An 11,990-nucleotide genomic window follows, 5' to 3' on the forward strand; every position below is an offset into this window, starting at 1 on the left:
CAAAGCATTCTTCAACCATTGATGAATGCACCTGCCTGGCTGCAAGGGAAGTGCCTTCTTCCTGCAAATCCAAGTCTCCAAATAGAATTGCTACATTACATCCTATGTAATGTTCTGCGTTGTAATTGTTCTGTGTTCTGCACCATTGTGATTGCCACATTGTGATTTGCCAGTGGTAGTGGAGTTGTTAAGTATGCTGTGGGTTTTCTTAGTATTTCCTCCTACAGTTATTGTTTTGCTGCAGTTTTGACTCTACTTCTTGTGGAGCATGGACTTGTAACTAAATTACACTGATTGCCCAAGTATCAAATATTGTTATTTCCCAGAGTTCTTTCCACTGATGATAGGATATTGCTCCCCTCCCCACGAATTATTCAGATGATTTGGGGAGATGAGAAAAGCCAAATCTTTGTCAGTAGTGTTGACAAAACCTTTTCAAGGTTAGATGCAGATATGCGCTCCGTAAGGCTTGTATATAAAACAAACAAAACCTGAAGGCAAAATATGACTCAGAGGCTGCAACCATAGATCATTTTGAGGGTTCCTGCTGAGCCTGCTGTGATTTGAAGATCCATCTGCCTCTTTCTCTTGTACACATGCACTTCCAGTAGTATCAATGATCTAACACCTGAAAAGTTGGTTTTCTGTAGCTGCTGCTTTCAAAGCATGTACATGATATTTAATAAAGGCCAGACTTTGCTGTCAGAACTTGGATGTCCGGCCACCTAACATGCTGGCCTGTAACCACTGGACTGGGTCACGGTCTGATTCATAGGGCCAGTGGCGTAGCGTGGGTTGTCAGCATCCGGGGCAAGGCAAGTAATTTGCGCCCCCTAACCCGTGGATTTGCGCCCCCTAACCCTAACCCCCAGATGTTGCGCCCGGTGCGGCCGGCCCCCCTGCACCCCCCACGCTACGCCACTGCATAGGGCTACCATATGTCTGGGTTTTCCTGGACATTAGTGGGATTTCAAAGGCGGTATTGATGTGGTGATGGGGGGGGGTTGGTGGTTCCGAAAGGCGGTGCTTTGTCCTGGATCATAGGCAAGTCAATTTTTTAAAATCGTGTTTTTTGCCATTTTTGTAAAAACAAAAAATAGCTCAAGAACTTTTGGGGTGTCCTGGTTTTTTCTTTTTCAAATATGACAACCCTACAAGATAGGTCACAACAACAGCACTACCACCCCCTTACAAACATGTGGTTATTAATAATCACAGTAAGAAATCATAATGCAAGTTTGGACGGTTGAAGACTGCACACTAGCAAGCCCAGTAAGCAACTTGCGTGTCGCTTTCACAGCCTTTCCACACGTTATTGCAACTCCCATCACTCTCTCTAACATACACACGCTTCCTTACTGCCTTTCCTCCAGCAAGAAACCCCGCTGTTAACTCTTGAGAACGGAACGATCGCGTCGAATCCCGCGAGCGAGCAACTGAAAAAACACCAGGCAGAAACTAACGGCAAGCAAACATTACAAACGCGCGTTGGGCGACGGTCCCTGTCCAGCAGCGCGGCTTCCCTCCGCCCCCCGCCGCTGCCGCTGCTTTCGCTTGTGCTACGACCAGGAAAACGTCCCCGAAAGCGCCCGGCCAGACAAAGCGCCCGCCCGCCATTGGTGGCTTCGCTCAACGTTCGGGCTTCCTCTCGGCGCGCCGCGTCCAATAGACTCATTGACATGCAAATCAGAGGCTATAAATAGGGCCGGGGCGGCGGCCGCGGGAGGGGGCGGGGGAGTGCGGGACGGAGGCAGCAGCCTTGCGGCTTCATCTATTTATTTCGCTGCACTATTTTCCGGCCTCCGCCTCCTTGCATCCGCCCCCCTTGCTCTGCACTTCTCCGTCCCCGTTCCGTCGTCCTGCATTTGCCCCATCCGCACCGCCCCGGATCCGGCCATGGCTCCCTCCTTTCGGCCCAGCAAGAACCGACCGAGCCGGGACGACGAGGATTTCTTCGAGGCCAGAGGAGACAGGAAGGTGAGGGAGGTGCGGGAGCTGCGCAGGGGGTGCGCGGGGGGGTGGGGGTGGACTTCTGGGGCGGGCTGCTCTCGCGACGTGCGCGCCTGCTTTTGCAAGCGGGCGCGCGTGCAGCGATCTGCAAGTGGCGCCCTCTGCTCCTCCCCTCCTCTTACTCTCTCCTCGCTAGGCAAGGAAGCCGCTGGTGGAGAAGAAGCGGCGGGCGCGGATCAACGAGAGCTTGCAAGAGCTGCGGCTGATCTTGGCGGACACGGAGGTAACTTGGCCGGCGGAGGACTTTCGGGCGGGGGGGGGGGGGGGGCGCACGGAGGGCGGGAAGGCGGGCTGGGACTGACGAGATCGCTCTTTGCTGTGGCCTTCCCCCCCTCTCTCTCCTTTTGCTTGCTGCTAGTTCCAGGCGAAGATGGAGAACGCCGAGGTGTTGGAGCTGACGGTGAAGCGGGTGCAAGGCATCCTGCAGAACAGGTCTATCGGTGAGTGGCCGCAGTGTTGCCCTGTGACATCCATCCATCCTTCCTTCCTTCTTTCTTGTTCCCATCTCCATCCTGGTCCTGCGTCGGGGATCTGGCTGTTTCCTCGGTTACCTAGAGAACTACTCCTTATTAGGGCTGGAGGAGGAAGCTGCTGGGCAGATAAATTAAAGGGGATTGTCAGATAGAGGGAGGGAAATGGGCTGGGGGGGGTGCAGAGTTAAATTTCATTATTATTTTTTAGAAAAGAAGGGAGCATCGGGACCCAAGGATTGCACGGGACATGCATCCATTGCTTATTTTGCCAATAAAGCGTTTCAATTCTCCCATTTCTCTGCGGGTGGGAAGCTATCTTTTCTGTTCTCCTTAGTAAGGCAGCAGTCTTGTATATCCTTACCTGAGTGGAAGTCCCCTTGAATTCAGTAGGAATTTTTTCCAAGTATTGTAAGCAGCTCTCTCTACTTCCTTACGATCATTACATTTTGATTCCTCTTTGCTATTGAGGGCTGTATGCATGATGTCTCTTCTCCCTGCCCCTTGTGATACCACAACAAACCAGGGAGTTTAACACAAAACCGGTGCTACTTAGAGCACACCTGAAGTATTTCTGGTTTGAACCAAAGTTGCTGGCCTTCACTGTTCTGGTTTCACTTAATGTTCTTTTTCTTTCCCTGTTGCCCTACCTAGTGGCTGCTGCTATCCCTTTTTTGATCTAACTTAATTGTTATGATGAGACTTGTTTTATTTGGTGTAAACATACCTAGGCTGAACTGTGCTTGTGACAAGGAGTATTGCAGTTCTACTTCTGCTTGAGTTGTGAATTGGACTTGCAGTGAAATGACTGCATAAATCCAACTTTGCTCAGTCTAGTTAAAACTATTCTTATACAACTGTTACTAGAAAGCAGGCACATTTAGGTATATAAAACCTTATCTATCAGCCCCATCTACCTTGTTTTTCCAAAACATTTATCTCGTTGCATAAAGGCTGGGGCTTTCACCCTGAAACACACAATTGTATCCTCAGCCAGATTTGCAGCGATGCTGCCTGATTGTCCCTTAGTTAGAAGCCTCCGGGCCTCATTTTTCAAGTTTGGCATTGTCAGGTATGGTGGGGGGTGGGATGTAGTTTAAGCATCTAGACAGCCCTGAAGGGCAAGGGAGTAGATAGCCTTCTGCAGTACTACTGGGGAGAGGAGAAATTGATGTTTTGTGACCCTTGCTGTGTTTCTCTCTTTGCCTGTGGTCTCAGATAGTGACAAACTGCAGCGGGAGGCCAGCGAGCGCTTTGCAGCTGGGTACATTCAGTGCATGCATGAAGTTCATACGTTTGTCTCCAACTGCCCTGGGATTGATTCCACCATTGCAGCAGAGCTCTTGAACCACCTTTTGGAGTCGATGCCTCTGAACGAAGGCAGTTTCCAGGACCTGATAGCGGATGTCTTGTCAGACCCCTCCATCAGCCAGTGGCCTGGCAGCGATGGGCTCTCCCAGACGCCTGGGGAATCGCCTGCAGCTTTGAACCTGCCCAGTCCCAATTCGCCTCTTCCTTCACCTTCCTCCAGTGAGGAGACTTGCTCTGATGTGGAAGACACGGAGGCTGAGCAAAGCCACATCTCTTTGGATGGACTGGACAGGTCTAGGACGCAAAATGTGCCTTCCTCCAGCCTTTCCAAATCTATGTGGAGACCTTGGTAGTAAAGAGACTGCACAGGAACCAACGAAGATCTACCTAATAGGGAGAATACTTGAGCACTGTGTTCTTCTAGCCATTGGAATAGAGACGGTGAGGATTTCAGATGGTGCATTTGTGTCGTAATGTTGCTGTATTTCAGGACTGCATAGCTGGGCACTCTTACACTGTCAAATCCTGACAGGCTAAATAGCTCGAATGTGTTAACATTTCATCTGTGAGTGTGATGGGTGAATATTGGAAAGTCTTGGTTTCTTTTTATGATTAAGGGTGTGGGTTAAAAGAGATGGAAGTATGGAAGCAGAGCTCTTTTGTTGAAGCACAGCAGTGTTTTGCAACTTACCTTTTTTGTTTCCTTGGGGTTTTTTTAATGGTCCTTATAAGTGGCCCTGAATCACTACCTTTTTTCGATTAGGAGAAAACCCTTGTGCATTTGAAAACTTGGTGGTTTAATACCAGTGAAATGTATGAAGTTAAGCAGTTATGCACAACTTCAAATGTTCTAGTGATAGATTTTTCTTTCTCTTATTTTTTAAAAAGGAAAATCCCTGAAAGGGATTGGTGAAGCTAGTCTCTTGATGAGTTTAGTGGTCTAGGATTTCTCCTTCAGTGAAGGAAGAGGAAACTAGGAGCCAGACTGGAATTAGGTGAGCATTTAAAATATTGGTGGCAGGGTGCCTTTTAGAAACGTGTCTTACGCACAGCTAGCACATTTGAATTTATTGTGGTATGTTTTATAGCTTGTCAAATGTTTTATTTTAATCTTTTTATATATATAAAAATAAAAGCAACTAAATTCACCAATGATTGCATGTATTTTGAGGGGTGGGTGACACGTCTGCTCTAGAAATTCTGTTCCAAGTGAGCAATTCATAAATATGTATCCTTGAGTGCAAACATTGGTAATTAAGCACTTAATTATTGTACTGAACTTGCCTGTTCAAGTATGGGGAGTTGGAATGTTTCATTTGTTCAGGATTCTTGGGCTAACACAGTGGTTATACTTCTGGTTTTTGGCACACGTATGTTCTTGCGTTTGGTTACGTGACTTCCCAATTTAGTTTGTCATTGCTAAGCCTTTGTTTTTAAGCAACAACATTGGTAATTGTGTAAAAACCAATAACAAATGGCTTAGTGAGGGTTTGAACCATTGAATACTTTCCCGGTTTGAATGGAAAACATTGAATTACATGCCATTAATTAAGAAACTCGAAAGATGTTCTTTGATCTACTGCAACTTTAGCTTTCCTCCACGTAAAAACAGGTGTTTTTTATTTTTTAAGATGTGTGAGCTGTTTGTGCTGTTACCTTTCCACAGAGCTGTCATTGTAATATAGATCTATGCTGTAAGTTTCCTTAACGCAAGAAAATGTCCCAGCATAGAGAAAGAAAGGGAGGGGTAAAAGTAAGGTTGGAGGGCTAGCTATGTAATCTTCCTTTTTGTTAACCATGTGGAATAATAAAATTGGAAACAAAGTTTACTGGTAGATGTGTGCTTTGTAACTAACTTTTAAGCCATCGGACTGGATGTCCCGTAATTCAAGCCTGTCACCAGAGTTGTTTCTCTCTGACTGCTAGATTCTCACCTACCTTTGAACTAGAAGGGAGGCCCACATTCTCCCTCCCACTTTTTCCCCCATGAAGGGGAAGTTTTCCCTGTAAAGACCTTTTTTGCTTTTACAGTAGATGAGGGAATGTTTTGATGTGCAAACTAAGTGTTAGTATGGACAGTTCCAGTGAAAATAACACCTTATACATAATGACTTTGAGAAAGAGTGTATGGAATAAAGGAAATAGCCTGTAATCATAGCAGCTTAAGTTAAGGCCCAGAAGGTCAAATAAACTTTTACTTGGGACATTAAACATGAGCAGGACCTTGTTGTATTGTTTTTTGTGTGTTTAAAAGCAGCATTTGAGTAACAGTATTTAGGGCTGCAGTCTCTTAGGTATTCTGAACTAGAACTAGAATATTATAAGTTAATATTTGTGTTAGTAGACTATTGCAAATTCTTAAGTGGGGGAAAAAATAGTATTGGGTAGAAGACTAGAGCAGGAGCCCAAATTGGCTCTCCAGCTGTTTTTGGATGACAACTCCTATCATCCCTAGCTAGCAAGACCCAGTGGTCAGGGATGATGGGAAATGTAGTCTGAAAACAGCTGGAGACCCAGGTTTGGGAAACATGGACCTAGCAGATGATCTTACCTTTAAAAAAATCACAATGAATAGGAGAACCTCAAAATAACTATAAGCGGTCAATTCAACATCAAATGTCTAGGAACATCACCCTAAGGATATCTACTCACAAGTAAATCCTACTGAACTGAGTGGGGCTTACTCCCAGGTAAGTGTGGTTTGTAGCCCAGAGCTATACTTCAAGTCCAGCCTTTTTTCAGTTTTGAAAAAATAGGTTTTCAAGCTTGAGGCTTTAAATGTCATCCTGACAATATTTGGGTTGGCCTGCTCTTGTTTGATTCCCTCAGCAGAAGGTATGCATCAAAATCGCACAAAGGTTTAATTAGCAAGGATGCAGCATAATCATAGGGTTAAAGGACTGTTACACTGGCCCCCTTAGACCCTTGAATAGGCAGTGTACATCTTGGTACCCACACATTAATAAGGGACTACCTCTGCAATAAATGAATAGGAGTTTTTCAGGAGAAAATAAAACTGTAGCCAGCCTTGAGTTGCTCTTTGCACATTGTGAGCAGCCTGTTATAGGTACTTAAGCTGTCTGCACTTATGGGCGATTATACTCTCTTTATCCAAGTGGGTCAGTGGGTCTGGCTGTTAACCAGAAGGTTGGTGGTTCTGGCTCACCCAGGGAGGAATTCCTGTGCTGCTGATGAGAGCCTTGGGGTCTCTTCCAACTATGATTCCATGTTTCTGTTTCCCGGGTGCAAATCTGAGAGGTGTCTTGTGACTGGGTTCTATCCCTGAGGGCTGGGTTTACCTACCAACCTTGTATCATTCTTCCGAGCCATTTTTCTCAAACCTGCTGTGGGGAGAAGAGGGGAGACAGAATGTACAGCCAACTTTGCCTTGCTAGTTGTTAGCTGAAAATAATTCAAAAACTGTTGTAACCATGTGCTTTGTGGCCCCACAGAAAGGGACACATGTTGTTATAAGAGTTTATGGTTCCCTCCGTCTAGAGATGGGTGTGGGAAAAGGTTCCATATACAGGGCATGGGTAGGTATATCAAAAGAGGTTTAAAGGTTTGGGTGGTGCAGAAACGTTAGCAAGTTCTAGGTGTGTGGGTTTGTGCACGCAATGTAGGCATTTCTTCTTGGACTTTTGCGTATTTGTGGGAGCACTTTGTGCATAATTGCATGACCTCTAGTAGAATTGATCATATGAAAGTGGGAATCTGGAAGATTTGGTTCATCCAGACTCATATTTCCCCTTTCCCTTGTGTGTATGTGAGAGAGCCACCTCTGTCCAAATCTTGCAGGTTTGCTGTGTCAGTAGTTTTCTCACTTGCAGGTCTCTGGCTTTCTAAACTTCTGCCTAGGTGGCTTTGACCAAAGGAAAGCTACATTCATTCTTGTCGAAAAGATGACCTCAGCCTTCCCTTGCTATTCAAATCTCATCTCTTTCTGAATGATGATTATGGGAAGCAGCTGCCAGATCCCATCCAGTGTAATTGGCAATTCTACTCTCCAGCCAAAGAGAAACGAACCCCTTTTTTTTGGTCCTGATATGCCTTGCAAGCCTCAAAGTGACAACCATGGAAACAAGCAAATACGAAAGTCGTGAATTTTTAGCAATAATTGCTTGGGTCACTTTGCTCTATATTAGTCTTTCTGAGTGTCACTGAAAAAAAGGAGGGTGCAAAAAGCAAAAACAAAACCCCATATTCTGTTTACAAACCTGTACAATTCATGCCTACTTTTCTAAGGCGCCAGAATCTCTGGTAGGTCTTTGCAACTTTTTGTTGTGATCCTGCCAGATGTGAGTTTGTTCTGGTGGCACAATTATGTACTGTAGGAAGAGCTGTCATATTCCTGAATGCTGCTTCATGTAATTGCTGCTGCTTGTATGTAGTAAACTCTAGGGGGGAGATTAGTCTTCTCCTTAGTTTAATACAGAGGTGGGAAACCTGTGACCAGCCAGAGAATTTTGGATTCCAACTCCCATCATCAGCTGTTGGCATGACTGATGGTCAAGAGTTGAGGTGGGGAGTTATAGTCCGACAATAACTGAAAGGCCGCAGGATTCTCTCCCACCAACTTGCGATCCTGAAGTCTACTATCACATTTTTATGAGGGCAGCATCTAGTGTAGAGAAGTTATTTTCTCCTTTCCCCAGTAAGGTTCTGTGTCTTTAATAGGTATATGGCGCATTCAACCAATTAAACAGATCCTTGCATAAGCAACAGAGAAGTTTAACCTGTTCAAGTTCTGCTTGCCATGCAGCCGTTTTGAGCAAGAAAACCACACAGCTGTTTTAACAAAGCAATTTGATACGGGAATGCTCCTTTCCCCTGGTTGGTAAAGCAATTCTGCTAATGCAGGGGTGTCCAACCAGTAGATCGCTATCTACTGGTAGATCCCCGGCTGATTGCGGGATCCTTATCATGTACAAAAAGTTATGCGGCGGGGAGCTAAAAAACTCTGTGCAATCCTTCCCCCCAAAAGCTCAACAACTCTGGGCACTTCCCTCCTAAAAAAAGCCAATAACAATGGGTAGATCACTACCAGTTTTTTTATACTGGGAGTAGATCACAGTCTCTTGGGAAATGGCCATGCCTGTGCTAATGGAAATACTCTTGTATGCATTGTGATTGGGTCAAGGGTGATGTTACTGCTCTCAAAACAATGGTGTACCTATTAGACCAAAGTATGTATGTAGCGATTGCTCACTGTTGAATATGCAAAACAGGAATTTGTGGGATAAAAGCCTAGTTAATTGAAGATAAGGTACTACAAGATAAGGTATGACTACTAGTAGCTGCAAACTTGGAGAAAGGGGGAGTATTGTAACTTGTGAACAAAGTTTAACAAAAGTGAAATTTTGATGCTAGAATAGAGAAGAGAGTCAATGGAAATAGGACAGCTGATTCTGAGGTATGTAATTCTGGAGTTGCACTTTGTATATTTTTTTTGTCTCCTGCAGACATGCAGGGGGTTATAAACAGGAGGTCTAACAAACTGAAGTCATTCAGAAGAGCAAAGGACCATCTTCAAGTTCTGTATTTTTAAATTGTCCAATCTGGAAATGTACAATTAGCATTGAAACATTCTGAGAAATGTTGGGGTTTAAAAAACACACAGCACAAATCCACAAATTAAGTTCACAGAAAGTTTACATCCTCTCATTAGGTGTTACCGGGTTTCAAAAAATTTGCATTTCTGTACCTTACTGCAAAGGTGTGAGATCTGACACCTCCTTGATAAAGGCAGGAAGAGTGAGCTTTTCATTGGGGCGGGGATGTGGTTTCCAGCAGTTACACTGAAAAGAAAGTTCATGCTTTTTCTCTTTTCTCTCCACCCCCTACATAGAAACTGCCTTTATTCTTTGCAATTTCAAAGTAATAGCAAGACCCTAGCTGGGTTGTTACTGTACTAGATTGTAAAAAGAGGTACACCCCTCCATGCCATAAGAAGGGGGATATTTGTTTGATATGCAGTTGGAAAACCCTGTAGTTATTAGCACTACACCATTGGCAGTGGTCAGTGATGCTTGTAAATAACTTAGATCAGTAGAAAAGGGTCTGGGAGAAGGGCTTGTTACTGCTTTGGGTCAAATGTCAATGGGGAGTATTTGCCTTACGGATGATCTTGCATCCCCCTCATAATGGCATGCTAAGCAAGGGCAAGGCTCAGAAAATGTTTAGAGTACAGTGAGTATTTGTAGTGCCAAATGGTCATCTATCCAACCCCTCTCCTCCATGCCTGTAGTAAGCCCAAAATCCAGATGACAGGAAGTTTCAGGAAAACGTTTGCAGCCAAATGGTGGATAATTAACCTTGGTGGCTCAACACCATTCTAGCCACCTTTAAAGACTAAAAAAGCCCTCTGTGGCAAGATGTGTGAAGAGGTCACTTAGAATATATGTGCACAGAGGTCCAGAGAATTTGCTTCTTTTAAAGAGGTCAAAAGGCCAATGGCGCAAGGAAGAGCTGTGAATATGGAATATACTATATGGAATGTAAATAAATATATAGGCCAGGGAAAGGTACACTGAAATCTTACTGAAACGAGTGATAAACTTGGATGATGTGCTGTGGGCTCAAATCCAGTTGGTGTTTTCTGTTAAACAAGATTTGAGGTAGACATATGACCTCTTTGGGTGTTCTCATATTTAAAACCAACATGGAAGCAGGGATGAGCGTGTTAATCTCCACCACCACCTCCATTGCATTCCGGAAGCAGGGTGTTTTCTCATCTGCTTGTGGAAGTTCCCCGAGTAATTTAGACTCCTGGTCCTTCAATCTTCTACCTCACACAGGGAGCCTATCGTAAGTACAAGAAGAGCTTCCACAGCTTTGAAATTTGCTGTCTAATTAGCAGAAGCTGAGAGGAGAACCTGGTACTTCTGGTGTCCTTTATTCACCCAGGTATGTGAGGGCTGCTCACCTGAGAGGAGGTCCTCCAGGGCTAGAGCAGTAGAATCATAGAGTGGGAAGAGACCACAAGGGCCATCGAGTCCAACCCCCTGCCAAGCAGGAAACACCATCAGAGCACTCCTGACATATGGTTGTCAAGCCTCTGCTTAAAGACCTCCAAAGAAGGAGACTCCACCACACTCCTTGGCAGCAAATTCCACTGTCGAACAGCTCTTACTGTCAGGAAGTTCTTCCTAATGTTTAGGTGGAATCTTCTTTCTTGTAGTTTGGAACCATTGCTCCGTGTCCGCTTCTCTGGAGCAGCAGAAAACAACCTTTCTCCCTCCTCTATGTGACATCCTTTTATATATTTGAACATGGCTATCGTATCACCCCTTAACCTCCTCTTCTCCAGGCTAAACATGCCCCGCTCCCTTAGCCGTTCCTCATAAGGCATCGTTTCCAGGCCTTTGACCATTTTGGTTGCCCTCCTCTGGACACGTTCCAGTTTGTCAGTGTCCTTCTTGAACTGTGGTGCCCAGAACTGGACACAGTACTCCAGGTGAGGTCTGACCAGAGCAGAATACAGTGGCACTATTACTTCCCTTGATCTAGATGCTATACTCCTATTGATGCAGCCCAGAATTGCATTGGCTTTTTTAGCTGCCGCGTCACACTGTTGGCTCATGTCAAGTTTGTGGTCAACCAAGACTCCTAGATCCTTTTCACATGTACTGCTCTCAAGCCAGGTGTCACCCATCTTGTATTTGCGCCTCTCACTTTTTTTGCCCAAGTGCAATACTTTACATTTCTCTCTGTTAAAATTCATCTTGTTTGTTTTGGCCCAGTTTTCTAATCTGTCAAGGTCGTTTTGAAGTGTGATCCTGTCCTCTGGGGTGTTAGCCACCCCTCCCAGTTTGGTGTCATCTGCAAATTTGATCTGTATTTAGTCAAGTGGACAGGGCCAAATGAGTCCATACACACACCACTTCCCAGAATGCTCCTGCTTTTGTGGAAAAGACCCACACACGTCTGCCTCCCCCCCATGGATGTCTCATTTAGATGTTCTCCAAGCCTCACAGATAAGCAGCTCCTACAAAGAACTTCTAAAAGATATCTTCGTTTCAAATTGCTTTCCTACTCCACCCAGTGTGTTTTTGAAAAAAAGCTCAGATCTTTTGGCTTGAGATCAAACTATTTTAGAAGCAGTGAATAGTTGTGGCAGTTACAAAGCCGCTGCTACAAACCCCACCCACCCCCAGCATTTTTCTTCTAAAAAAATGTTTATTTCCCTGCAAAAGTGCT

General features: G+C 44.9%; 1 protein-coding gene across 2 annotated transcripts; it reads left to right on the forward strand.

Moving 5' to 3' along the window:
• The first annotated feature begins 1,710 nt into the window (after positions 1-1,710).
• LOC307216714 (transcription cofactor HES-6-like) lies at positions 1,711-5,615 on the forward strand. 2 transcript variants are annotated; one of them, XM_079977217.1, is made up of 4 exons: positions 1,711-1,977; positions 2,147-2,233; positions 2,369-2,450; positions 3,699-5,615. In XM_079977217.1, the coding sequence occupies exons 1-4, from the start codon at positions 1,897-1,899 to the stop codon at positions 4,142-4,144; spliced, it is 696 nt and encodes a 231-aa protein (XP_079833343.1). In that variant the 5' UTR covers positions 1,711-1,896; the 3' UTR covers positions 4,145-5,615. The 2 variants fall into 2 exon arrangements, with proteins under 2 accessions (XP_079833343.1, XP_079833344.1); XM_079977218.1 differs by having other exon boundaries at positions 2,375-2,450.
• Positions 5,616-11,990: the final 6,375 nt, after the last annotated feature.

The sequence above is a fragment of the Podarcis cretensis genome, assembly GCF_951804945.1.
Source record: "Podarcis cretensis genome assembly, chromosome: 5".
Lineage (NCBI taxonomy): Eukaryota > Metazoa > Chordata > Lepidosauria > Squamata > Lacertidae > Podarcis > Podarcis cretensis.